Below are 27,218 nucleotides of genomic sequence, written 5' to 3'. Positions count from 1 at the left end.
AGACATCTGGGAAAGATCCATCAAGCTGCAAAAGGGGTCATGTTAAAAGTGGATAGCAGATCTTTCCGTGTGGAGTAGGGTAAGTGCATGACAGAGTGGATGGACAAGTAGGGGGCGGAGCCAGGCCCAAGCTTAGGAAAGAACTTATCTGTAGCCATGGCAAGAAATAGCCCGTGAGAAACAACTTTCATTCCCCCTAGGGACCACTGACGGCAATCAGCAACCATTGGTCCACCCGGGGCCCCGCAGGACACCTCCTGGAACCCTTGGGCACGAGCGGTGTGTGCGCGTGGTCACCTGTGTTTAGCACTGCTCCTTGGTTAGCGTTCGATCTGGAGGCTTTTGAGTGGTGCTGTTGTGGCTGAGATGTTGTCTTCGAGAAAATAGTACTGAGTAATATTCGCTCATAGCGGCTTCACGAATGGGTATGAGCCGAGGGGCCAGGTGAGGGGACGGGCCTCTGAAGCTGCTGTCTTCTCCCATGAAGAAGCTTTTTGACTTTTGACGGTAGATGAAAGAGTCACTCTCAGGCACCGCCACCAGGTTGCAGGAGGCGAGCTCGGACGAGGTTTGTTTCAGACAGAGAATCGGCTTTGGCCTACCTCCCATTTCCACTCAGACATCTGGGAAAGATCAATCACGCTGCCTAAAGGGGCCATGTTGAAAGAGTACACCAGATCCTTTCGTGTGGAGTAGGGGACGGGGATGACAGAGCGGAACGAGAGGTAGGGGGCGGAGCTAGGCCCAATCTTAGAAAAGAACTGATCTGTAGCCACGTCAAGAAATAGCCCATTAGAACCAACTTTCGGCACTCAGCTCCAGGCGGGGCGGTCCCTGCGCTGAGGGACGCTGCCCGACCTTGGCGGGACGGGGGTTTCGCCAGGGCCTGGGCCCAGCGACCAGGCGGAGACGTCGCGCGAGCCTTGTAGTCTCCGGGGAAATGCGGGTTTGCCTGCAATGAGATTTCATTTTCTGCAGTTAAAGGACATCCTTTTCTGAGCTGCTGTGAATAAATTTGGGATGATACTGTATATTTTCATCTAATGGAGAATTAGCTGTATTTTGAATAAGGATTGCTGCACTGGACGACTTCAGAACATTACTCACAATGTCATCAAACAGGAGTCAGAATCCCCATGGACTGAAGCAGATTGGCCTTGACCAGATCCGGGACGACCTCAGAGCTGGAATCCAGCAAGTGTACACCAGACAGAGTATGGCGAAGTCCAGATACATGGAACTCTACACGTATCCTCCTGCTTGAACTGAGATAATTTGCTTTCGAATTTTGATACTTAGTGGTAGGATCTATGAATTATTAGAAATTTGACATCATGTTTTCTCTTCTCAGTTCATCCTTGAAATGTAGTCACAGAATTCATCTTTAGCTTTAAGGTTTTTGAATAGAGGTACTGTTTTTCGGTTTTTTGAACAGAGGTAATAAAATTGGCTAGTTAGTTGTCTAATGCAGTGCTGGTCAGGACAGTAGCCACTAGTCACATGTATCTGTTTACATTTAAAATAATTTAAAAATTCAGTTTCTTAGTCACAGTAGCCATAGTTTAAGGGCTTAATAGTCAGATAATAAAATATTTCTATTACTGTGGAAAGATCCGTTGGACAGCACTGGTCTAAAGCAGGGGATCATTTGTTTAAATGTTGTCCATTTGTTTATATATTGTCTACAGCTGCTTTCATGTTACTCGGAGGGAGTTGAGTAGTTCTGTCAGAAACAATCTTGTCCAAAAGCCTAAAATATTTGCTATCTGGTCCTTTACACAAGAAGTTTGTTGACCTGATCTAACGGGATAGCACAGAGAACAAAAGTTTAACTGTTCTGGTCCTGTTTTACAAGTATGGTATTTAAAAAGTATCTCCCTCATTTGTCATGTGGCCTGCCATGTGTGCGAGGGACAGTGCCGCGTGCTGCAAAGGTCACGAGGGTGTAAAAGACGCGGCCCTGCTCTTCCATACCCAGTGATGTGCTGTTCACCTTTGTAGAGTTTCTTGGTTCCGTGCAAATATGAAATTGGAACTAGAGCTAAGCCAACTCAGTAGTGAGCAGGTTGCTGCAGATTCTAGGATTTCAAAGTTCAATGGAGATTTAAGTTTAAATCTTTAGTATGTATCTGTAATTATCAAACTAGGTTATGTGATATTGTAGTGTTCTCTCAAATATGTTAGCATCTTAAAATCCTTAAGAAGAATTTAAACATTGATTTAGATGGATATGAAGCTGTCTATTTCTAAATTAACTTACAATTTATTGTATGTATGTACACATATTCATATATGTACTCATATATACTTACATGTAGAACACTTTTCTAAAAAAATCAGCTTGATTGAGATAATTCACATACCATAAAATTCACCCTTTAGAAAGTCAAAAAAAAAAAAAAAAAAAAAAAGAACCAACTTTCAATCTACCTAGTGACTGCTGACGTCACTCCGCAACCATTGGTCAACCCGGGGCCCCGCAGGAGACCTCTTAGAACCCTTGGGCGCGAGCGGTGTGTGCGCGGGCTCACTTGTGTTTAGCACTGCTCCTTGGTTACCGTTCGATCGGGAGGCTTTTGAGTGGTGCGGTCGTGGCAGAGAGGTTGGCTTGTACAGAATAGTACCGAGTAATCGCTGGTATTAGGTTTACAAGTGGCTCAGAGTCGAGGGGGCAGGTGAGCGGGCTGGCCAGTTAAGCTGCTGTCTCGTGCCATGAAGACGGTTTTTGACTTTGGACCGTAGAAGAAAACGTCACTCTCTGGCACCTCCACCGGGCTGCAGGAGGCGAGCGTGGACGCGGTTTGTTCGTGAAAGAGAATCGGCTATCGGCTGAGCTGGCAGATCCGACTCAGACATCTGGGAAAGATCCATCACGCTGCCGAACAGGGTGATGTGGAAAGAGGACAGCTGATCTTTCCCTGTGGAGTAGGGGTCGGGAAACTCCACCAGGAGGCAGGAGGCGAGCGCGGGAGCGGTTTGGTTGATAAATGGAATCGGATTTCGGCTGAGCTGTGGGGAGCCGCCCACACTATGCTGTAACCGCCATTACAACATGGCGCTGACTTCCGACAAGTCACTAGACTAGAGCGCGCGCTGGGAATTCCCCTACCTCCGATCTCTTCCTCTCCCGTGGCGTCATCTGGGCTGATGGCGCCACGCCAATCAGGGAAGTACACGTCCTAAGCGAGGGACTGAATGCTATATAAGGGGATGGGTTTTCGTTGTTCGGGGTCTCCGCCCTAGTAGCTTGTGCACTGCCTCTCAAGTTGCATTAAAGCTTTACTGCAGAAGGATCCTGTGTGTACCGCGTCTTTCTTGCTGGCGAGAGAGCTGCGCGGGACATCTGGTGCCGAAACCCGGGAACTTGTGTCATCTTCAGCACCCTCGGAGACCCCTTGGCAATGAGGAGGATTCAGAACTGCAGGGAGGTAAGCTCAGAAAGGTATGCTTGTCCCCAGCTTTGGATTGGACCCGTCACTTCTGTGAAAGAAGCGGTTTGTGTTACGATAAGCCGCGGTGCCTCTCCAGTAAATTAAGTTCCCCCTGTAGATAAAGGGGCATTATGGGATCCACACAGTCCACTATTTCTGCTTTGGATGCAGTACTGAGTCAACGTGGAATTAAGGTGGGGAACTGCGTCCTTAAGAATTTTGTGAAAGAGGTCGACCGGGTAGCTCCATGGTATGCTTGTTCTGGCTCCCTAACCCTGACCTCCTGGAACAAACTGGGCAGAGACCTCGATCGCAAATATCTCGAAGGGGACCTGAGACAGCGCACCAAGACAATATGGAAGTTTGTTAAGAACTGCTTAGAAGATGAGGGCTGTAGGCTGGTGGTGACGGAGGGACAAAATACTTTAGAGGAAGTTCAGGACAGCATGTCAGAATCTGAGCGAAGTGAGAGGATGGGTACCCGCAAGAGGAGAGACGTCTCCTACAAGGAAAAGGACCCTCCCGGTGAGTCTACCGACAAGGGAGTGAAAACGGAAAAAGGACCTCCCGGTAAGTCCGCAGACGAGGGAGTGATTTATAACCCGAGTGAGGTTCAAAAGAAAAGGGGGGGCCCTTACCCTGTGGAGGATTTAGAGGCCTTGAACATAGGGGAATCAGACTCTGACTCCCTCGACTCTAGTGAGGAATCAGATCTAGAGGAGGAAGCCGCTAGATATGAGGAGGAAAGGTATCACCCCGATGGGTGGAGGAGGCCCTTTAGGAAGCAGGAGAAGCGGCCGCCCCCAATGGCTCCCGCACGAGCTGCGCCTTCAGCACCTCCACCTCCTCCCTATGAGGGGCGCTCCAATCCTCTTTCTTTTCTTCCTGATAAAGTGAGGAGAAAGGTGCAAGCCGCCTTCCCAGTTTTTGAGGTGGAAGGCGGAGGGCGAATCCATGCCCCTGTTGAGTACAGCCAAATCAAAGATCTTGCCGAGGCAGTTAGAAAGTATGGGGTAAATGCCAATTTCACTGTAGTAATGTTAGAAAGATTTGCCGGCGCCGCCATGACACCTGCGGATTGGCAAATGCTGGCTAAAGCTGCCCTTCCTACAATGGGCCAATACATGGAATGGAAGGCGCTATGGCATGAGGCGGCACAGGCTCAAGCCAGGGCAAACGCTGTCGCGTTGACCCCTGAGCAGCGGACTTGGACTTTTGATATGTTAACAGGCCAGGGCCAATTTGCCGCTGATCAGACAGCCTTCCCATGGGGTGCTTATGCTCAAATTTCTAGCACTGCCATCAAGGCTTGGAAGACGCTCCCCAAGAAAGGGGAAGCCTCTGGGCAGCTCACAAAAATTATCCAGGGACCTCAAGAACCATTTTCAGATTTTGTAGCTCGCATGACAGAGGCAGCAGGGCGTATTTTTGGAGACCCTGACCAAGCTGCACCTCTTGTTGAACAACTTATTTTTGAACAGGCTACACAAGAATGTCGAGCAGCTATAGCCCCGAGAAAAAATAAAGGGTTACAGGATTGGCTCAGAGCATGCCGAGAACTTGGAGGTCCCCTTACCAATGCAGGGCTGGCTGCCGCCATCCTACAGTCACAGAGACCATTGAGGCAGGGGATGAACAGGAGAACCTGCTTCAAGTGCGGCCAGGTGGGACATTTAAAGAAAGATTGTCCCGCCCCAGATAAGGACAGGGTGTCCCTTTGCTCCCGTTGTAGCAAGGGGTATCATAAAGCTAGTCAGTGCCGCTCCGTCAGGGACATCAAGGGGCGACTCCTCCCGCCACCTGAGGACCAACACAAGATGGATTCAAAAAACGTGAGGGTGGGCCCACGTTCTCAGGGCCCTCAAAAGTATGGGAACAAGGTGGACAGAGGCCAGGGGAAAGGGGAGAAAGTCCAGTCAGAAGACACACAAGAATGGACCTGCACGCCTCCTCCGACTTCTTATTAATGTCCCATATGGGCATTCAGCCGGTCCCCGTTCAACCTATTGATCCTTTGCCAACTGGGACAATGGGCCTCATACTTGGCAGAGGCTCACTTACCTTAAAAGGTTTAGCTGTTCATCCAGGTGTGGTCGACAATGACCACTCTGAGGTTCAAGTCTTGTGCTCATGTCCAGAGGGGGTTTTTTCCATAAGTGAGGGAGACAGAATCGCACAGCTTGTCCTTCTCCCTGATGATACTCCCCCCGGGATTGATAGGGGGAAGATGGGCTCCTCTGGAACAGACTCTGCTTATCTGGTTCTCTCCCTCAAAGATAGGCCTAAATTAAAGCTAAAAGTAAACGGGAAAGAATTTGAGGGCATCCTAGATACGGGGGCTGACAAGAGTATCGTGTCCTCTTTCTGGTGGCCACGGTCCTGGCCCACCACAGCATCTTCACATACTTTACAAGGCCTCGGGTATCGATCCAGCCCCATAATCAGTTCTACCGCCTTGTCTTGGGAGACGCCAGAAGGACAAAAGGGACGGTTTACCCCCTATGTATTGCCTCTCCCAGTTAATCTCTGGGGAAGAGATGTTTTGCAAAACATGGGCTTTGTATTGTCAAATGAATATTCCCCACAGGCCCAACAGATGATGCAAAACATGGGTTATAAGCAGGGAGGAGGCTTGGGACGCAGAGAACAAGGCAGGATCGAGCCGATTTCCCCCTCCGGTAATCCCGGCAGACAGGGCTTGGGTTTTTCCTAGGGGCCATTGAGGGCTCGATGCCCATACCGTGGCTTACAGAGGAGGCGGTGTGGGTTCCTCAATGGCCTCTGTCCTCTGAAAAACTGGAAGCTGCCACGAGATTGGTGGAGGAACAATTACAGCTCGGTCATCTAGAGCCTTCTGTCTCCCCCTGGAATACCCCTGTTTTTGTCATCAAGAAAAAATCAGGGAAGTGGAGACTCCTCCATGACTTGCGAGCCATTAATTCGCAAATGCGCCTGTTTGGTTCAGTACAACGAGGTTTGCCCTTACTCTCCGCCTTGCCAAAGTCATGGAGAACAATAATTATAGATATTAAGGATTGTTTCTTTTCCATTCCCTTGTGTCCAAAAGATAGACAGAGGTTCGCATTTACTCTGCCAGCCACTAATCATTTGGAACCTGATAGAAGATTTCAATGGAGAGTTTTGCCACAAGGCATGGCCAACAGCCCCACTATGTGTCAATTATATGTTCAGTTGGCACTTGAACCCATTAGGAAACAATTCCCAACTTTGATTCTAATCCACTATATGGATGATCTTTTAATGTGTCATAAGGATTTAGAAGTTTTACAGGCCGCATATCCCCTTCTTTTTAAGACTTTAGGATGCTGGGGGCTTCAAGTTGCCACAGAAAAGGTTCAGTTTGCGGAGATTGGCTCGTTTCTAGGAACGGTCATCTACCCTGATAAAATAGTTCCTCAGAAGCTGGAAATCCGTAGGGATAATTTGCATACCTTAAATGATTTTCAAAAATTATTGGGAGATATAAATTGGCTGCGGCCATTTTTAAAGATCCCTTCTGCTGAGTTAAAACCTTTATTTGATGTCCTGGAGGGGGATCCACATATTTCCTCTCCGAGGAGTTTGACTCCAGCAGCTATTCAAGCCTTACAAATTGTTGAGAGTGCCTTACAAAATGCTCAATTACAGCGCATAGATGATGCCAAGCCCTTTGATTTATGCATTTTTAAAACATTTCAATTGCCCACTGCAGTTTTGTGGCAAGATGGACCCTTGCTATGGGTTCATCCCAATGTGTCACCAGCCAAAGTTATCTCTTGGTTCCCAGATGCAATTGCTCAGCTTGCACTCCGTGGGTTGAAGGTAGCCCTTACCCATTTTGGAAGGGAACCCAAAATTTTAATAGTGCCTTATACAATGAATCAGGTCCAAGTGTTAGCTGCCACTTCTAACGACTGGGCGGTGTTGGTCACTTCCTTTGCTGGGCTGATTGACAATCATTATCCACGACATCCGATTTTACAGTTTGCCTTGAATCAACCTATTGTGTTCCCACGCATAGTGTCTCAAGAACCACTTGCGAATGGGACTGTAGTGTATACAGATGGATCAAAGACGGGCGTAGGTGCCTATGTGGTTAATAATGAGGCTTTTTCTAAACAGTATAATGAAAAATCACCTCAAGTTGTAGAGTGCTTAGTGGTGCTCGAGGTCCTTATCACCTTCCCAGGCCCGATTAATATTGTATCAGATTCCTCCTATGTGGTTAATGCAGTTAAGATTCTTGAGGTGGCGGGATTAATTAAGCCCTCCAGCAAGCCTGCCCGAATTTTTCAACAAATTCAACACATTCTTCTCAACAGAAAATTCCCTGTGTTTATAACACATATTAGAGCTCATTCGGGCCTGCCTGGTCCGATGACTCAGGGAAATGAGCTAGCAGATCGGGCTACTAGAATGGTTGCGGTTGCCCTATCATCCAGGCTAGATGCAGCCACAAATTTTCATTCAAAATTTCATGTGACGGCCGAAACTTTACGCCGTCGATTTGCCTTAACCAGAAAAGAGGCTAGGGAGATTGTTACTCAATGTCAAAATTGTTGTCAGTTTCTGCCCACCCCGCATGTTGGCATTAATCCACGTGGGATCCAGCCACTGCAAGTTTGGCAGATGGATGTGACACATGTCCCCTCCTTTGGGAGGCTTCAGAATCTGCATGTCTCGGTAGACACATGTTCAGGTGTTCTTTTTGCTACTCCATTAACAGGAGAGAAAGCCTCACATGTTATCCAACATTGTCTGGAGGCATGGAGCGCTTGGGGCAAGCCCAGGGTGCTAAAAACAGATAATGGACCGGCCTACACTTCTCAAAAGTTTAAACAGTTTTGTCATCAAATGAATGTGACCCACTTGACTGGTTTGCCTTATAATCCTCAAGGACAAGGCATTGTGGAGTGTGCTCACCGCACGCTCAAATCCTACCTCATAAAACAAAAAGGGGGACTTGAGGAGTCATTGCCCCCAGTCCCGAGAGTCGCTGTTTCTATGGCGCTCTTTACCCTTAACTTCCTAAATCTTGATGCATACGGCCATGCGGCCGCTGATCGTCATTGTTCAGATCCTGACCGACCTAAAGAACTGGTAAAGTGGAAGGATGTTTTAACGGGACAATGGAGAGGACCGGATCCTATCTTGATAAGATCCAGGGGAGCTGTTTGTGTTTTTCCACAGGAAGAAGAAAACCCCTTCTGGGTTCCAGAAAGACTTACCAGGACAATTCTGGGACCGACACAGGATGACAAGACCAGAGAGATGGGAGCCCCCCCTGATCCTGTTGATATTGACCCTGACCTTGTTTGCGACGGGGGAACCACGCTGGGGAATCCTGTCGGTGTTCCCTCTACCGATGCCAATTCACCATGATGCAAAATTATTCCCTCGATTTTTTAGTACCAATAGAACCTTAGATTTGCCTTATTTACCTATGGATGAGGAGATAGCTAGTATTGGGGGGAATAGGAATTTTACTCTTGATGGCAGCCTATGTTTTTTGATCGTTTCTAACCGATCTACAGACGAGGCTCCTTGTATAAAACTGTATAACCAAACTGCAGCATGGTTTGATTTCCCAACACAGTCAGCCTCAGCCAATGCCACCTGGATATCAGGAACTTGGCCCGCCTTCGAGCCAAAGGGGAACAGCAGTAGCGTTCCCTCACAGGCAAAATGGGCCCCATATTGCTTGGGATCCAGAGTAGCAGGGGACACCCCGCCCTGGACGGGCTGCCAGTCTAAAAAGACGGGGTGGGCAAGAAAAGATAAATTTACCTTTTCACCTTATATGGGTACTATGTATAATGAGACCTCTCCAGGCTACAATTGGACATATCAAAATCCCTTGATGGCGACCCATACCAACCCATTTGATGTATGGTTGTTGTGTGGGGTGAATGGTAGTTGCACGGATCTTTCCCCGTTTGCCTTTGTTAAGGGGGGAAGTTGGGGGAATGCTACCTTTAAATTCAATACTTCTGACATCTTTGAATCCTCTGTGTCCATCATAGAGTCTGGGAAAAATGTGTCTGTGCCGCCAACACCAGTCTGCCTTTATCCCCCCTTTGTGTTTATTCTAGTCAATATAACGGTGGAGGAGAGTCAAATTGCTTGCAACAATGATACCTGTTTCTATGCACAATGCTGGAATGCTACGCTGTCTAATCAGTTGTCTCAGTATCTTTCAGGAAATTGGACAGGAGACTTTGATGCGCTGATGGACCAGCTACGTTCTGCCATTGTGTCCGTGAATTCAACAAGAGTGGATGCCTCCTTCGCTGATGGACTGTCCTCCTGGATTGGAGCCGCCGTGTCCCACTTCAAGGAGTGGGCGGGAGTAATTGGGGTTGGCATGCTTCTTTGTGGTGGAATTGTGCTCTTACTATGGTTGGTCTGCAGATTGACAACCCAGATACGGAGAGACAAGGTGGTTATAGCCCAAGCGCTTGTAGCTCTAAGAGCAGGGAGCCAATCCCGATATTTGGCTATCCATGCTCAGGAAATAAATTTTACCAACTCCCCCTTTTTTGTTTTTCTTCCTTTGGCTGGCCTCCCTGAAAGTTGATCAGCGGAGTTCGCCCTTGCTCGTATTGGCCTCATCTTTCAAAGTCCACTCCAGTAGATCCCGAGACGGGCAACTTCCCCCAGACATGTACCGACCTAAGACATGGTGCCCGGTGGCGATAGGGTTAACCTGTGACGGGTAAGGTCATAGTCTGAGACGGGTCGACCTAAGACAGGACTGCTGGTGAAACAATTTTGTGGCCATTAAGCTTGTACCAGCCTCTTTATAATAAAGAAGGGGGAGGTGTGGGGAGCCGCCCACACTATGCTGTAACCGCCATTACAACATGGCGCTGACTTCCGACAAGTCACTAGACTAGAGCGCGCGCTGGGAATTCCCCTACCTCCGATCTCTTCCTCTCCCGTGGCGTCATCTGGGCTGATGGCGCCACGCCAATCAGGGAAGGACACGTCCTAAGCGAGGGACTGAATGCTATATAAGGGGATGGGTTTTCGTTGTTCGGGGTCTCCGCCCTAGTAGCTTGTGCACTGCCTCTCAAGTTGCATTAAAGCTTTACTGCAGAAGGATCCTGTGTGTACCGCGTCTTTCTTGCTGGCGAGAGAGCTGCGCGGGACACTGAGCTACCAGATCCGACACAGACATCTGGGAAAGATCCATCAAGCTGCAAAAGGGGTCATGTTAAAAGTGGATAGCAGATCTTTCCGTGTGGAGTAGGGTAAGTGCATGACAGAGTGGATGGAGAAGTAGGGGGCGGAGCCAGGCCCAAGCTTAGGAAAGAACTGATCTGTGGCCACGTCAAGTAATAGCCCATTAGAACCATCTTTCAATATCCTTAGTGACTGCTGACGTCACTCAGCATCCATTGGTCAACCCGGGGCCCCGCAGGAGACCTCTTAGAACCCTCGGGCACGAGCGGTGTGTGCGCGTTCTCACTTGTGTTTAGCACTGCTCCTTGGTTACCGTTCGATCGGGAGGCTTTTGAGTGGTGCGGTCGTGGCAGAGAGGTTGGCTTGTACAGAATAGTACCGAGTAATCGCTGGTATTAGGTTTACAAGTGGCTCAGAGTCGAGGGGGCAGGTGAGCGGGCTGGCCAGTTAAGCTGCTGTCTCCTGCCATGAAGACGGTTTTTGACTTTGGACCTTAGAAGAAAACGTCACTCTCTGGCACCTCCACCGGGCTGCAGGAGGCGAGCGTGGACGCGGTTTGTTCGTGAAAGAGAATCGGCTATCGGCTGAGCTGGCAGATCCGACACAGACATCTGGGAAAGATCCATCACGCTGCCGAACAGGGTGATGTGGAAAGAGGACAGCTGATCTTTCCCTGTGGAGTAGGGGTCGGGAACCTCCACCAGGCGGCAGGAGGCGAGCGTGTGAGCGGTTTGGTTGAGAAATGGAATCGGATTTCGGCTGAGCTACCAGATCCGACACAGACATCTGGGAAAGATCCATCAAGCTGCAAAAGGGGTCATGTTAAAAGTGGATAGCAGATCTTTCCGTGTGGAGTAGGGTAAGTGGATGACAGAGTGGATGGAGAAGTAGGGGGCGGAGCCAGGCCCAAGCTTAGGAAAGAACTTATCTGTAGCCATGGCAAGAAATAGCCTGTGAGAAACAACTTTCATTCCCCCTAGGGACCACTGACGGCAATCAGCAACCATTGGTCCACCCGGGGCCCCGCAGGACACCTCCTAGAACCCTTGGGCGCGAGCGGTGTGTGCGCATGCTCACTTGTGTTTAGCACTGCTCCTTGGTTAGCGTTCGATCGGGAGGCTTTTGAGTGCTGCTGTTGTGGCAGAGATGTTGTCTTCGAGAAAATAGTACTGAGTAATATTCGCTCATAGCGGCTTCACGAGTGGGTATGAGCCGAGGGGCCAGGTGAGGGGACGGGCCTCTGAAGCTGCTGTCTTCTCCCATGAAGAAGCTTTTTGACTTTTGACGGTAGATGAAAGAGTCACTCTCAGGCACCGCCACCAGTTTGCAGGAGGCGAGCTCGGACGAGGTTTGTTTCAGACAGAGAATCGGCTTTGGCCTACCTCCCATTTCCACTCAGACATCTGGGAAAGATCAATCACGCTGCCTAAAGGGGCCATGTTGAAAGAGTACACCAGATCCTTTCGTGTGGAGTAGGGGACGGGGATGACAGAGCGGAACGAGAGGTAGGGGGCGGAGCTAGGCCCAATCTTAGAAAAGAACTGATCTGTAGCCACGTCAAGAAATAGCCCATTAGAACCAACTTTCGGCACTCAGCTCCAGGCGGGGCGGTCCCTGCGCTGAGGGACGCTGCCCGACCTTGGCGGGACGGGGGTTTCGCCAGGGCCTGGGCCCAGCGACCAGGCGGAGACGTCGCGCGAGCCTTGTAGTCTCCGGGGAAATGCGGGTTTGCCTGCAATGAGATTTCATTTTCTGCAGTTAAAGGACATCCTTTTCTGAGCTGCTGTGAATAAATTTGGGATGATACTGTATATTTTCATCTAATGGAGAATTAGCTGTATTTTGAATAAGGATTGCTGCACTGGACGACTTCAGAACATTACTCACAATGTCATCAAACAGGAGTCAGAATCCCCATGGACTGAAGCAGATTGGCCTTGACCAGATCCGGGACGACCTCAGAGCTGGAATCCAGCAAGTGTACACCAGACAGAGTATGGCGAAGTCCAGATACATGGAACTCTACACGTATCCTCCTGCTTGAACTGAGATAATTTGCTTTCGAATTTTGATACTTAGTGGTAGGATCTATGAATTATTAGAACTTTGACATCATGTTTTCTCTTCTCAGTTCATCCTTGAAATGTAGTCACAGAATTCATCTTTAGCTTTAAGTTTTTTGAATAGAGGTACTGTTTTTCGGTTTTTTGAACAGAGGTAATAAAATTGGCTAGTTAGTTGTCTAATGCAGTGCTGGTCAGGACAGTAGCCACTAGTCACATGTATCTGTTTACATTTAAAATAATTTAAAAATTCAGTTTCTTAGTCACAGTAGCCATAGTTTAAGGGCTTAATAGTCAGATAATAAAATATTTCTATTACTGTGGAAAGATCCGTTGGACAGCACTGGTCTAAAGCAGGGGATCATTTGTTTAAATGTTGTCCATTTGTTTATATATTGTCTACAGCTGCTTTCATGTTACTCGGAGGGAGTTGAGTAGTTCTGTCAGAAACAATCTTGTCCAAAAGCCTAAAATATTTGCTATCTGGTCCTTTACACAAGAAGTTTGTTGACCTGATCTAACGGGATAGCACAGAGAACAAAAGTTTAACTGTTCTGGTCCTGTTTTACAAGTATGGTATTTAAAAAGTATCTCCCTCATTTGTCATGTGGCCTGCCATGTGTGCGAGGGACAGTGCCGCGTGCTGCAAAGGTCACGAGGGTGTAAAAGACGCGGCCCTGCTCTTCCATACCCAGTGATGTGCTGTTCACCTTTGTAGAGTTTCTTGGTTCCGTGCAAATATGAAATTGGAACTAGAGCTAAGCCAACTCAGTAGTGAGCAGGTTGCTGCAGATTCTAGGATTTCAAAGTTCAATGGAGATTTAAGTTTAAATCTTTAGTATGTATCTGTAATTATCAAACTAGGTTATGTGATATTGTAGTGTTCTCTCAAATATGTTAGCATCTTAAAATCCTTAAGAAGAATTTAAACACTGATTTAGATGGATATGAAGCTGTCTATTTCTAAATTAACTTACAATTTATTGTATGTATGTACACATATTCATATATGTACTCATATATACTTACATGTAGAACACTTTTCTAAAAAAATCAGCTTGATTGAGATAATTCACATACCATAAAATTCACCCTTTAGAAAGTCAAAAAAAAAAAAAAAAAAAAAGAACCAACTTTCAATCTACCTAGTGACTGCTGACGTCACTCCGCAACCATTGGTCAACCCGGGGCCCCGCAGGAGACCTCTTAGAACCCTTGGGCGCGAGCGGTGTGTGCGCGGGCTCACTTGTGTTTAGCACTGCTCCTTGGTTACCGTTCGATCGGGAGGCTTTTGAGTGGTGCGGTCGTGGCAGAGAGGTTGGCTTGTACAGAATAGTACCGAGTAATCGCTGGTATTAGGTTTACAAGTGGCTCAGAGTCGAGGGGGCAGGTGAGCGGGCTGGCCAGTTAAGCTGCTGTCTCCTGCCATGAAGACGGTTTTTGACTTTGGACCGTAGAAGAAAACGTCACTCTCTGGCACCTCCACCGGGCTGCAGGAGGCGAGCGTGGACGCGGTTTGTTCGTGAAAGAGAATCGGCTATCGGCTGAGCTGGCAGATCCGACTCAGACATCTGGGAAAGATCCATCACGCTGCCGAACAGGGTGATGTGGAAAGAGGACAGCTGATCTTTCCGTGTGGAGTAGGGGTCGGGAACCTCCACCAGGCGGCAGGAGGCGAGCGCGGGAGCGGTTTGGTTGATAAATGGAATCGGATTTCGGCTGAGCTACCAGATCCGACACAGACATCTGGGAAAGATCCATCAAGCTGCAAAAGGGGTCATGTTAAAAGTGGATAGCAGATCTTTCCGTGTGGAGTAGGGTAAGTGCATGACAGAGTGGATGGAGAAGTAGGGGGCGGAGCCAGGCCCAAGCTTAGGAAAGAACTGATCTGTGGCCACGTCAAGTAATAGCCCATTAGAACCATCTTTCAATATCCTTAGTGACTGCTGACGTCACTCAGCATCCATTGGTCAACCCGGGGCCCCGCAGGAGACCTCTTAGAACCCTCGGGCACGAGCGGTGTGTGCGCGTTCTCACTTGTGTTTAGCACTGCTAATTGGTTACCGTTCGATCGGGAGGCTTTTGAGTGGTGCGGTCGTGGCAGAGAGGTTGGCTTGTACAGAATAGTACCGAGTAATCGCTGGTATTAGGTTTACAAGTGGCTCAGAGTCGAGGGGGCAGGTGAGCGGGCTGGCCAGTTAAGCTGCTGTCTCCTGCCATGAAGACGGTTTTTGACTTTGGACCGTAGAAGAAAACGTCACTCTCTGGCACCTCCACCGGGCTGCAGGAGGCGAGCGTGGACGCGGTTTGTTCGTGAAAGAGAATCGGCTATCGGCTGAGCTGGCAGATCCGACTCAGACATCTGGGAAAGATCCATCACGCTGCCAAACAGGGTGATGTGGAAAGAGGACAGCTGATCTTTCCGTGTGGAGTAGGGGTCGGGAACCTCCACCAGGCGGCAGGACGCGAGCGCGGGAGCGGTTTGGTTGAGAAATGGCATCGGATTTCGGCTGAGCTACCAGATCCGACACAGACATCTGGGAAAGATCCATTAAGCTGCAAAAGGGGTCATGTTAAAAGTGGATAGCAGATCTTTCCGTGTGGAGTAGGGTAAGTGGATGACAGAGTGGATGGAGAAGTAGGGGGCGGAGCCAGGCCCAAGCTTAGGAAAGAACTTATCTGTAGCCATGGCAAGAAATAGCCCGTGAGAAACAACTTTCATTCCCCCTAGGGACCACTGACGGCAATCAGCAACCATTGGTCCACCCGGGGCCCCGCAGGACACCTCCTAGAACCCTTGGACGCGAGCGGTGTGTGCGCATGCTCACTTGTGTTTAGCACTGCTCCTTGGTTAGCGTTCGATCGGGAGGCTTTTGAGTGCTGCTGTTGTGGCAGAGATGTTGTCTTCGAGAAAATAGTACTGAGTAATATTCGCTCATAGCGGCTTCACGAGTGGGTATGAGCCGAGGGGCCAGGTGAGGGGACGGGCCTCTGAAGCTGCTGTCTTCTCCCATGAAGAAGCTTTTTGACTTTTGACGGTAGATGAAAGAGTCACTCTCAGGCACCGCCACCAGTTTGCAGGAGGCGAGCTCGGACGAGGTTTGTTTCAGACAGAGAATCGGCTTTGGCCTACCTCCCATTTCCACTCAGACATCTGGGAAAGATCAATCACGCTGTCTAAAGGGGCCATGTTGAAAGAGTACACCAGATCCTTTCGTGTGGAGTAGGGGACGGGGATGACAGAGCGGAACGAGAGGTAGGGGGCGGAGCTAGGCCCAATCTTAGAAAAGAACTGATCTGTAGCCACGTCAAGAAATAGCCCATTAGAACCAACTTTCGGCACTCAGCTCCAGGCGGGGCGGTCCCTGCGCTGAGGGACGCTGCCCGACCTTGGCGGGACGGGGGTTTCGCCAGGGCCTGGGCCCAGCGACCAGGCGGAGACGTCGCGCGAGCCTTGTAGTCTCCAGGGAAATGCGGGTTTGCCTGCAATGAGATTTCATTTTCTGCAGTTAAAGGACATCCTTTTCTGAGCTGCTGTGAATAAATTTGGGATGATACTGTATATTTTCATCTAATGGAGAATTAGCTGTATTTTGAATAAGGATTGCTGCACTGGACGACTTCAGAACATTACTCACAATGTCATCAAACAGGAGTCAGAATCCCCATGGACTGAAGCAGATTGGCCTTGACCAGATCCGGGACGACCTCAGAGCTGGAATCCAGCAAGTGTACACCAGACAGAGTATGGCGAAGTCCAGATACATGGAACTCTACACGTATCCTCCTGCTTGAACTGAGATAATTTGCTTTCGAATTTTGATACTTAGTGGTAGGATCTATGAATTATTAGAAATTTGACATCATGTTTTCTCTTCTCAGTTCATCCTTGAAATGTAGTCACAGAATTCATCTTTAGCTTTAAGTTTTTTGAATAGAGGTACTGTTTTTCGGTTTTTTGAACAGAGGTAATAAAATTGGCTAGTTAGTTGTCTAATGCAGTGCTGGTCAGGACAGTAGCCACTAGTCACATGTATCTGTTTACATTTAAAATAATTTAAAAATTCAGTTTCTTAGTCACAGTAGCCATAGTTTAAGGGCTTAATAGTCAGATAATAAAATATTTCTATTACTGTGGAAAGATCCGTTGGACAGCACTGGTCTAAAGCAGGGGATCATTTGTTTAAATGTTGTCCATTTGTTTATATATTGTCTACAGCTGCTTTCATGTTACTCGGAGGGAGTTGAGTAGTTCTGTCAGAAACAATCTTGTCCAAAAGCCTAAAATATTTGCTATCTGGTCCTTTACACAAGAAGTTTGTTGACCTGATCTAACGGGATAGCACAGAGAACAAAAGTTTAACTGTTCTGGTCCTGTTTTACAAGTATGGTATTTAAAAAGTATCTCCCTCATTTGTCATGTGGCCTGCCATGTGTGCGAGGGACAGTGCCGCGTGCTGCAAAGGTCACGAGGGTGTAAAAGACGCGGCCCTGCTCTTCCATACCCAGTGATGTGCTGTTCACCTTTGTAGAGTTTCTTGGTTCCGTGCAAATATGAAATTGGAACTAGAGCTAAGCCAACTCAGTAGTGAGCAGGTTGCTGCAGATTCTAGGATTTCAAAGTTCAATGGAGATTTAAGTTTAAATCTTTAGTATGTATCTGTAATTATCAAACTAGGTTATGTGATATTGTAGTGTTCTCTCAAATATGTTAGCATCTTAAAATCCTTAAGAAGAATTTAAACATTGATTTAGATGGATATGAAGCTGTCTATTTCTAAATTAACTTACAATTTATTGTATGTATGTACACATATTCATATATGTACTCATATATACTTACATGTAGAACACTTTTCTAAAAAAATCAGCTTGATTGAGATAATTCACATACCATAAAATTCACCCTTTAGAAAGTCAAAAAAAAAAAAAAAAAAGAACCAACTTTCAATCTACCTAGTGACTGCTGACGTCACTCCGCAACCATTGGTCAACCCGGGGCCCCGCAGGAGACCTCTTAGAACCCTTGGGCGCGAGCGGTGTGTGCGCGGGCTCACTTGTGTTTAGCACTGCTCCTTGGTTACCGTTCGATCGGGAGGATTTTGAGTGGTGCGGTCGTGGCAGAGAGGTTGTCTTGTACAGAATAGTACCGAGTAATCGCTGGTATTAGGTTTACAAGTGGCTCAGAGTCGAGGGGGCAGGTGAGCGGGCTGGCCAGTTAAGCTGCTGTCTCCTGCCATGAAGACGGTTTTTGACTTTGGACCGTAGAAGAAAACGTCACTCTCTGGCACCTCCACCGGGCTGCAGGAGGCGAGCGTGGACGCGGTTTGTTCGTGAAAGAGAATCGGCTATCGGCTGAGCTGGCAGATCCGACTCAGACATCTGGGAAAGATCCATCACGCTGCCGAACAGCGTGATGTGGAAAGAGGACAGCTGATCTTTCCCTGTGGAGTAGGGGTCGGGAACCTCCACCAGGCGGCAGGAGGCGAGCGCGGGAGCGGTTTGGTTGAGAAATGGAATCGGATTTCGGCTGAGCTACCAGATCCGACACAGACATCTGGGAAAGATCCATCAAGCTGCAAAAGGGGTCATGTTAAAAGTGGATAGCAGATCTTTCCGTGTGGAGTAGGGTAAGTGGATGACAGAGTGGATGGAGAAGTAGGGGGCGGAGCCAGGCCCAAGCTTAGGAAAGAACTTATCTGTAGCCATGGCAAGAAATAGCCCGTGAGAAACAACTTTCATTCCCCCTAGGGACCAATGACGGCAATCAGCAACCATTGGTCCACCCGGGGCCCCGCAGGACACCGCCTAGAACCCTTGGGCGCGAGCGGTGTGTGCGCATGCTCACTTGTGTTTAGCACTGCTCCTTGGTTAGCGTTCGATCGGGAGGCTTTTGAGTGCTGCTGTTGTGGCAGAGATGTTGTCTTCGAAAAAATAGCACTGAGTAATATTCGCTCATAGCGGCTTCACGAGTGGGTATGAGCCGAGGGGCCAGGTGAGGGGACGGGCCTCTGAAGCTGCTGTCTTCTCCCGTGAAGAAGCTTTTTGACTTTTGACGGTAGATGAAAGAGTCACTCTCAGGCACCGCCACCAGTTTGCAGGAGGCGAGCTCGGACGAGGTTTGTTTCAGACAGACAATCGGCTTTGGCCTACCTCCCATTTCCACTCAGACATCTGGGAAAGATCAATCACGCTGCCTAAAGGGGCCATGTTGAAAGAGTACACCAGATCCTTTCGTGTGGAGTAGGGGACGGGGATGACAGAGCGGAACGAGAGGTAGGGGGCGGAGCTAGGCCCAATCTTAGAAAAGAACTGATCTGTAGCCACGTCAAGAAATAGCCCATTAGAACCAACTTTCGGCACTCAGCTCCAGGCGGGGCGGTCCCTGCGCTGAGGGACGCCGCCCGACCTTGGCGGGACGGGGGTTTCGCCAGGGCCTGGGCCCAGCGACCAGGCGGAGACCTCGCGCGAGCCTTGTAGTCTCCGGGGAAATGCGGGTTTGCCTGCAATGAGATTTCATTTTCTGCAGTTAAAGGACATCCTTTTCTGAGCTGCTGTGAATAAATTTGGGATGATACTGTATATTTTCATCTAATGGAGAATTAGCTGTATTTTGAATAAGGATTGCTGCACTGGACGACTTCAGAACATTACTCACAATGTCATCAAACAGGAGTCAGAATCCCCATGGACTGAAGCAGATTGGCCTTGACCAGATCTGGGACGACCTCAGAGCTGGAATCCAGCAAGTGTACACCAGACAGAGTATGGCGAAGTCCAGATACATGGAACTCTACACGTATCCTCCTGCTTGAACTGAGATAATTTGCTTTCGAATTTTGATACTTAGTGGTAGGATCTATGAATTATTAGAAATTTGACATCATGTTTTCTCTTCTCAGTTCATCCTTGAAATGTAGTCACAGAATTCATCTTTAGCTTTAAGTTTTTTGAATAGAGGTACTGTTTTTCGGTTTTTTGAACAGAGGTAATAAAATTGGCTAGTTAGTTGTCTAATGCAGTGCTGGTCAGGACAGTAGCCACTAGTCACATGTATCTGTTTACATTTAAAATAATTTAAAAATTCAGTTTCTTAGTCACAGTAGCCATAGTTTAAGGGCTTAATAGTCAGATAATAAAATATTTCTATTACTGTGGAAAGATCCGTTGGACAGCACTGGTCTAAAGCAGGGGATCATTTGTTTAAATGTTGTCCATTTGTTTATATATTGTCTACAGCTGCTTTCATGTTACTCGGAGGGAGTTGAGTAGTTCTGTCAGAAACAATCTTGTCCAAAAGCCTAAAATATTTGCTATCTGGTCCTTTACATAAGAAGTTTGTTGACCTGATCTAACGGGATAGCACAGAGAACAAAAGTTTAACTGTTCTGGTCCTGTTTTACAAGTATGGTATTTAAAAAGTATCTCCCTCATTTGTCATGTGGCCTGCCATGTGTGCGAGGGACAGTACCGGGTGCTGCAAAGGTCACGAGGGTGTAAAAGACGCGGCCCTGCTCTTCCATACCCAGTGATGTGCTGTTCACCTTTGTAGAGTTTCTTGGATCCGTGCAAATATGAAATTGGAACTAGAGCTAAGCCAACTCAGTAGTGAGCAGGTTGCTGCAGATTCTAGGATTTCAAAGTTCAATGGAGATTTAAGTTTAAATCTTTAGTATGTATCTGTAATTATCAAACTAGGTTATGTTATATTGTAGTGTTCTCTCAAATATGTTAGCATCTTAAAATCCTTAAGAAGAATTTAAACATTGATTTAGATGGATATGAAGCTGTCTATTTCTAAATTAACTTACAATTTATTGTATGTATGTACACATATTCATATATGTACTCATATATACTTACATGTAGATCACTTTTCTAAAAAAATCAGCTTGATTGAGATAATTCACATACCATAAAATTCACCCTTTAGAAAGTCAAAAAAAAAAAAAAAAAAAAAAAAGAACCAACTTTCAATCTACCTAGTGACTGCTGACGTCACTCCGCAACCATTGGTCAACCCGGGGCCCCGCAGGAGACCTCTTAGAACCCTTGGGCGCGAGCGGTGTGTGCGCGGGCTCACTTGTGTTTAGCACTGCTCCTTGGTTACCGTTCGATCGGGAGGCTTTTGAGTGGTGCGGTCGTGGCAGAGAGGTTGGCTTGTACAGAAGAGTACCGAGTAATCGCTGGTATTAGGTTTACAAGTGGCTCAGAGTCGAGGGGGCAGGTGAGCGGGCTGGCCAGTTAAGCTGCTGTCTCCTGCCATGAAGACGGTTTTTGACTTTGGACCGTAGAAGAAAACGTCACTCTCTGGCACCTCCACCGGGCTGCAGGAGGCGAGCGTGGACGCGGTTTGTTCGTGAAAGAGAATAGGCTATCGGCTGAGCTGGCAGATCCGACTCAGACATCTGGGAAAGATCCATCACGCTGCCAAACAGGGTGATGTGGAAAGAGGACAGCTGATCTTTCCGTGTGGAGTAGGGGTCGGGAACCTCCACCAGGCGGCAGGAGGCGAGCGCGGGAGCGGTTTGGTTGAGAAATGGAATCGGATTTCGGCTGAGCTACCAGATCCGACACAGACATCTGGGAAAGATCCATCAAGCTGCAAAAGGGGTCATGTTAAAAGTGGATAGCAGATCGTTCCGTGTGGAGTAGGGTAAGTGGATGACAGAGTGGATGGAGAAGTAGGGGGCGGAGCCAGGCCCAAGCTTAGGAAAGAACTTATCTGTAGCCATGGCAAGAAATAGCCTGTGAGAAACAACTTTCATTCCCCCTAGGGACCACTGACGGCAATCAGCAACCATTGGTCCACCCGGGGCCCCGCAGGACACCTCCTAGAACCCTTGGGCGCGAGCGGTGTGTGCGCATGCTCACTTGTGTTTAGCACTGCTCCTTGGTTAGCGTTCGATCGGGAGGCTTTTGAGTGCTGCTGTTGTGGCAGAGATGTTGTCTTCGAGAAAATAGTACTGAGTAATATTCGCTCATAGCGGCTTCACGAGTGGGTATGAGCCGAGGGGCCAGGTGAGGGGACGGGCCTCTGAAGCTGCTGTCTTCTCCCATGAAGAAGCTTTTTGACTTTTGACGGTAGATGAAAGAGTCACTCTCAGGCACCGCCACCAGGTTGCAGGAGGCGAGCTCGGACGAGGTTTGTTTCAGACAGAGAATCGGCTTTGGCCTACCTCCCATTTCCACTCAGACATCTGGGAAAGATCAATCACGCTGCCTAAAGGGGCCATGTTGAAAGAGTACACCAGATCCTTTCGTGTGGAGTAGGGGACGGGGATGACAGAGCGGAACGAGAGGTAGGGGGCGGAGCTAGGCCCAATCTTAGAAAAGAACTGATCTGTAGCCACGTCAAGAAATAGCCCATTAGAACCAACTTTCGGCACTCAGCTCCAGGCGGGGCGGTCCCTGCGCTGAGGGACGCTGCCCGACCTTGGCGGGACGGGGGTTTCGCCAGGGCCTGGGCCCAGCGACCAGGCGGAGACGTCGCGCGAGCCTTGTAGTCTCCGGGGAAATGCGGGTTTGCCTGCAATGAGATTTCATTTTCTGCAGTTAAAGGACATCCTTTTCTGAGCTGCTGTGAATAAATTTGGGATGATACTGTATATTTTCATCTAATGGAGAATTAGCTGTATTTTGAATAAGGATTGCTGCACTGGACGACTTCAGAACATTACTCACAATGTCATCAAACAGGAGTCAGAATCCCCATGGACTGAAGCAGATTGGCCTTGACCAGATCCGGGACGACCTCAGAGCTGGAATCCAGCAAGTGTACACCAGACAGAGTATGGCGAAGTCCAGATACATGGAACTCTACACGTATCCTCCTGCTTGAACTGAGATAATTTGCTTTCGAATTTTGATACTTAGTGGTAGGATCTATGAATTATTAGAAATTTGACATCATGTTTTCTCTTCTCAGTTCATCCTTGAAATGTAGTCACAGAATTCATCTTTAGCTTTAAGTTTTTTGAATAGAGGTACTGTTTTTCGGTTTTTTGAACAGAGGTAATAAAATTGGCTAGTTAGTTGTCTAATGCAGTGCTGGTCAGGACAGTAGCCACTAGTCACATGTATCTGTTTACATTTAAAATAATTTAAAAATTCAGTTTCTTAGTCACAGTAGCCATAGTTTAAGGGCTTAATAGTCAGATAATAAAATATTTCTATTACTGTGGAAAGATCCGTTGGACAGCACTGGTCTAAAGCAGGGGATCATTTGTTTAAATGTTGTCCATTTGTTTATATATTGTCTACAGCTGCTTTCATGTTACTCGGAGGGAGTTGAGTAGTTCTGTCAGAAACAATCTTGTCCAAAAGCCTAAAATATTTGCTATCTGGTCCTTTACACAAGAAGTTTGTTGACCTGATCTAACGGGATAGCACAGAGAACAAAAGTTTAACTGTTCTGGTCCTGTTTTACAAGTATGGTATTTAAAAAGTATCTCCCTCATTTGTCATGTGGCCTGCCATGTGTGCGAGGGACAGTGCCGCGTGCTGCAAAGGTCACGAGGGTGTAAAAGACGCGGCCCTGCTCTTCCATACCCAGTGATGTGCTGTTCACCTTTGTAGAGTTTCTTGGTTCCGTGCAAATATGAAATTGGAACTAGAGCTAAGCCAACTCAGTAGTGAGCAGGTTGCTGCAGATTCTAGGATTTCAAAGTTCAATGGAGATTTAAGTTTAAATCTTTAGTATGTATCTGTAATTATCAAACTAGGTTATGTGATATTGTAGTGTTCTCTCAAATATGTTAGCATCTTAAAATCCTTAAGAAGAATTTAAACATTGATTTAGATGGATATGAAGCTGTCTATTTCTAAATTAACTTACAATTTATTGTATGTATGTACACATATTCATATATGTACTCATATATACTTACATGTAGAACACTTTTCTAAAAAAATCAGCTTGATTGAGATAATTCACATACCATAAAATTCACCCTTTAGAAAGTCAAAAAAAAAAAAAAAAAAAAGAACCAACTTTCAATCTACCTAGTGACTGCTGACGTCACTCCGCAACCATTGGTCAACCCGGGGCCCCGCAGGAGACCTCTTAGAACCCTTGGGCGCGAGCGGTGTGTGCGCGGGCTCACTTGTGTTTAGCACTGCTCCTTGGTTACCGTTCGATCGGGAGGCTTTTGAGTGGTGCGGTCGTGGCAGAGAGGTTGTCTTGTACAGAATAGTACCGAGTAATCGCTGGTATTAGGTTTACAAGTGGCTCAGAGTCGAGGGGGCAGGTGAGCGGGCTGGCCAGTTAAGCTGCTGTCTCCTGCCATGAAGACGGTTTTTGACTTTGGACCGTAGAAGAAAACGTCACTCTCTGGCACCTCCACCGGGCTGCAGGAGGCGAGCGTGGACGCGGTTTGTTCGTGAAAGAGAATCGGCTATCGGCTGAGCTGGCAGATCCGACTCAGACATCTGGGAAAGATCCATCACGCTGCCGAACAGGGTGATGTGGAAAGAGGACAGCTGATCTTTCCCTGTGGAGTAGGGGTCGGGAACCTCCACCAGGCGGCAGGAGGCGAGCGCGGGAGCGGTTTGGTTGATAAATGGAATCGGATTTCGGCTGAGCTACCAGATCCGACACAGACATCTGGGAAAGATCCATCAAGCTGCAAAAGGGGTCATGTTAAAAGTGGATAGCAGATCTTTCCGTGTGGAGTAGGGTAAGTGCATGACAGAGTGGATGGAGAAGTAGGGGGCGGAGCCAGGCCCAAGCTTAGGAAAGAACTTATCTGTAGCCATGGCAAGAAATAGCCTGTGAGAAACAACTTTCATTCCCCCTAGGGACCACTGACGGCAATCAGCAACCATTGGTCCACCCGGGGCCCCGCAGGACACCTCCTAGAACCCTTGGGCGCGAGCGGTGTGTGCGCATGCTCACTTGTGTTTAGCACTGCTCCTTGGTTAGCGTTCGATCGGGAGGCTTTTGAGTGCTGCTGTTGTGGCAGAGATGTTGTCTTCGAGAAAATAGTACTGAGTAATATTCGCTCATAGCGGCTTCACGAGTGGGTATGAGCCGAGGGGCCAGGTGAGGGGACGGGCCTCTGAAGCTGCTGTCTTCTCCCATGAAGAAGCTTTTTGACTTTTGACGGTAGATGAAAGAGTCACTCTCAGGCACCGCCACCAGGTTGCAGGAGGCGAGCTCGGACGAGGTTTGTTTCAGACAGAGAATCGGCTTTGGCCTACCTCCCATTTCCACTCAGACATCTGGGAAAGATCAATCACGCTGCCTAAAGGGGCCATGTTGAAAGAGTACACCAGATCCTTTCGTGTGGAGTAGGGGACGGGGATGACAGAGCGGAACGAGAGGTAGGGGGCGGAGCTAGGCCCAATCTTAGAAAAGAACTGATCTGTAGCCACGTCAAGAAATAGCCCATTAGAACCAACTTTCGGCACTCAGCTCCAGGCGGGGCGGTCCCTGCGCTGAGGGACGCTGCCCGACCTTGGCGGGACGGGGGTTTCGCCAGGGCCTGGGCCCAGCGACCAGGCGGAGACGTCGCGCGAGCCTTGTAGTCTCCGGGGAAATGCGGGTTTGCCTGCAATGAGATTTCATTTTCTGCAGTTAAAGGACATCCTTTTCTGAGCTGCTGTGAATAAATTTGGGATGATACTGTATATTTTCATCTAATGGAGAATTAGCTGTATTTTGAATAAGGATTGCTGCACTGGACGACTTCAGAACATTACTCACAATGTCATCAAACAGGAGTCAGAATCCCCATGGACTGAAGCAGATTGGCCTTGACCAGATCCGGGACGACCTCAGAGCTGGAATCCAGCAAGTGTACACCAGACAGAGTATGGCGAAGTCCAGATACATGGAACTCTACACGTATCCTCCTGCTTGAACTGAGATAATTTGCTTTCGAATTTTGATACTTAGTGGTAGGATCTATGAATTATTAGAAATTTGACATCATGTTTTCTCTTCTCAGTTCATCCTTGAAATGTAGTCACAGAATTCATCTTTAGCTTTAAGTTTTTTGAATAGAGGTACTGTTTTTCGGTTTTTTGAACAGAGGTAATAAAATTGGCTAGTTAGTTGTCTAATGCAGTGCTGGTCAGGACAGTAGCCACTAGTCACATGTATCTGTTTACATTTAAAATAATTTAAAAATTCAGTTTCTTAGTCACAGTAGCCATAGTTTAAGGGCTTAATAGTCAGATAATAAAATATTTCTATTACTGTGGAAAGATCCGTTGGACAGCACTGGTCTAAAGCAGGGGATCATTTGTTTAAATGTTGTCCATTTGTTTATATATTGTCTACAGCTGCTTTCATGTTACTCGGAGGGAGTTGAGTAGTTCTGTCAGAAACAATCTTGTCCAAAAGCCTAAAATATTTGCTATCTGGTCCTTTACACAAGAAGTTTGTTGACCTGATCTAACGGGATAGCACAGAGAACAAAAGTTTAACTGTTCTGGTCCTGTTTTACAAGTATGGTATTTAAAAAGTATCTCCCTCATTTGTCATGTGGCCTGCCATGTGTGCGAGGGACAGTACCGCGTGCTGCAAAGGTCACGAGGGTGTAAAAGACGCGGCCCTGCTCTTCCATACCCAGTGATGTGCTGTTCACCTTTGTAGAGTTTCTTGGTTCCGTGCAAATATGAAATTGGAACTAGAGCTAAGCCAACTCAGTAGTGAGCAGGTTGCTGCAGATTCTAGGATTTCAAAGTTCAATGGAGATTTAAGTTTAAATCTTTAGTATGTATCTGTAATTATCAAACTAGGTTATGTGATATTGTAGTGTTCTCTCAAATATGTTAGCATCTTAAAATCCTTAAGAAGAATTTAAACATTGATTTAGATGGATATGAAGCTGTCTATTTCTAAATTAACTTACAATTTATTGTATGTATGTACACATATTCATATATGTACTCATATATACTTACATGTAGAACACTTTTCTAAAAAAATCAGCTTGATTGAGATAATTCACATACCATAAAATTCACCCTTTAGAAAGTCAAAAAAAAAAAAAAAAAAAAAGAACCAACTTTCAATCTACCTAGTGACTGCTGACGTCACTCCGCAACCATTGGTCAACCCGGGGCCCCGCAGGAGACCTCTTAGAACCCTTGGGCGCGAGCGGTGTGTGCGCGGGCTCACTTGTGTTTAGCACTGCTCCTTGGTTACCGTTCGATCGGGAGGCTTTTGAGTGGTGCGGTCGTGGCAGAGAGGTTGTCTTGTACAGAATAGTACCGAGTAATCGCTGGTATTAGGTTTACAAGTGGCTCAGAGTCGAGGGGGCAGGTGAGCGGGCTGGCCAGTTAAGCTGCTGTCTCCTGCCATGAAGACGGTTTTTGACTTTGGACCGTAGAAGAAAACGTCACTCTCTGGCACCTCCACCGGGCTGCAGGAGGCGAGCGTGGACGCGGTTTGTTCGTGAAAGAGAATCGGCTATCGGCTGAGCTGGCAGATCCGACTCAGACATCTGGGAAAGATCCATCACGCTGCCGAACAGGGTGATGTGGAAAGAGGACAGCTGATCTTTCCCTGTGGAGTAGGGGTCGGGAACCT

The 27,218-nt window shown here is 47.6% G+C and overlaps 2 protein-coding genes across 2 annotated transcripts in view; both read left to right on the top strand.

Annotated features, from left to right (window-relative positions):
* The first annotated feature begins 3,562 nt into the window (after positions 1 to 3,562).
* LOC134387434 (igE-binding protein-like) lies at positions 3,563 to 5,398 on the top strand. The gene has a single exon (XM_063109906.1). It carries the CDS (start codon positions 3,563 to 3,565, stop codon positions 5,396 to 5,398), a length of 1,836 nt encoding a protein of 611 aa, XP_062965976.1.
* Positions 5,399 to 8,481: 3,083 nt separating this feature from the next.
* Positions 8,482 to 27,218, top strand: part of LOC134387433 (igE-binding protein-like) — a 35,642-nt gene continuing 16,905 nt past the window's right edge. The window contains exons 1-3 of the mRNA XM_063109905.1: positions 8,482 to 8,531; positions 9,524 to 9,534; positions 9,632 to 9,780. Coding sequence (XP_062965975.1) covers positions 8,482 to 8,531; positions 9,524 to 9,534; positions 9,632 to 9,780 — 210 coding nt within the window. The remainder of the gene's footprint in view (positions 8,532 to 9,523; positions 9,535 to 9,631; positions 9,781 to 27,218) is intronic.

The sequence above is a fragment of the Cynocephalus volans genome, chromosome 10 (assembly GCF_027409185.1).
Source record: "Cynocephalus volans isolate mCynVol1 chromosome 10, mCynVol1.pri, whole genome shotgun sequence".
Taxonomy (NCBI): Eukaryota; Metazoa; Chordata; class Mammalia; order Dermoptera; family Cynocephalidae; genus Cynocephalus; species Cynocephalus volans.
This window is presented reverse-complemented; position numbering and strand designations above follow the sequence as displayed.

What these genes read in the sequence shown, in the direction of transcription:
- LOC134387434 (XM_063109906.1), top strand. Translation starts at nt 3,563, where the DNA reads ATGGGATCCACACAGTCCACTATTTCTGCTTTGGATGCAGTACTGAGT.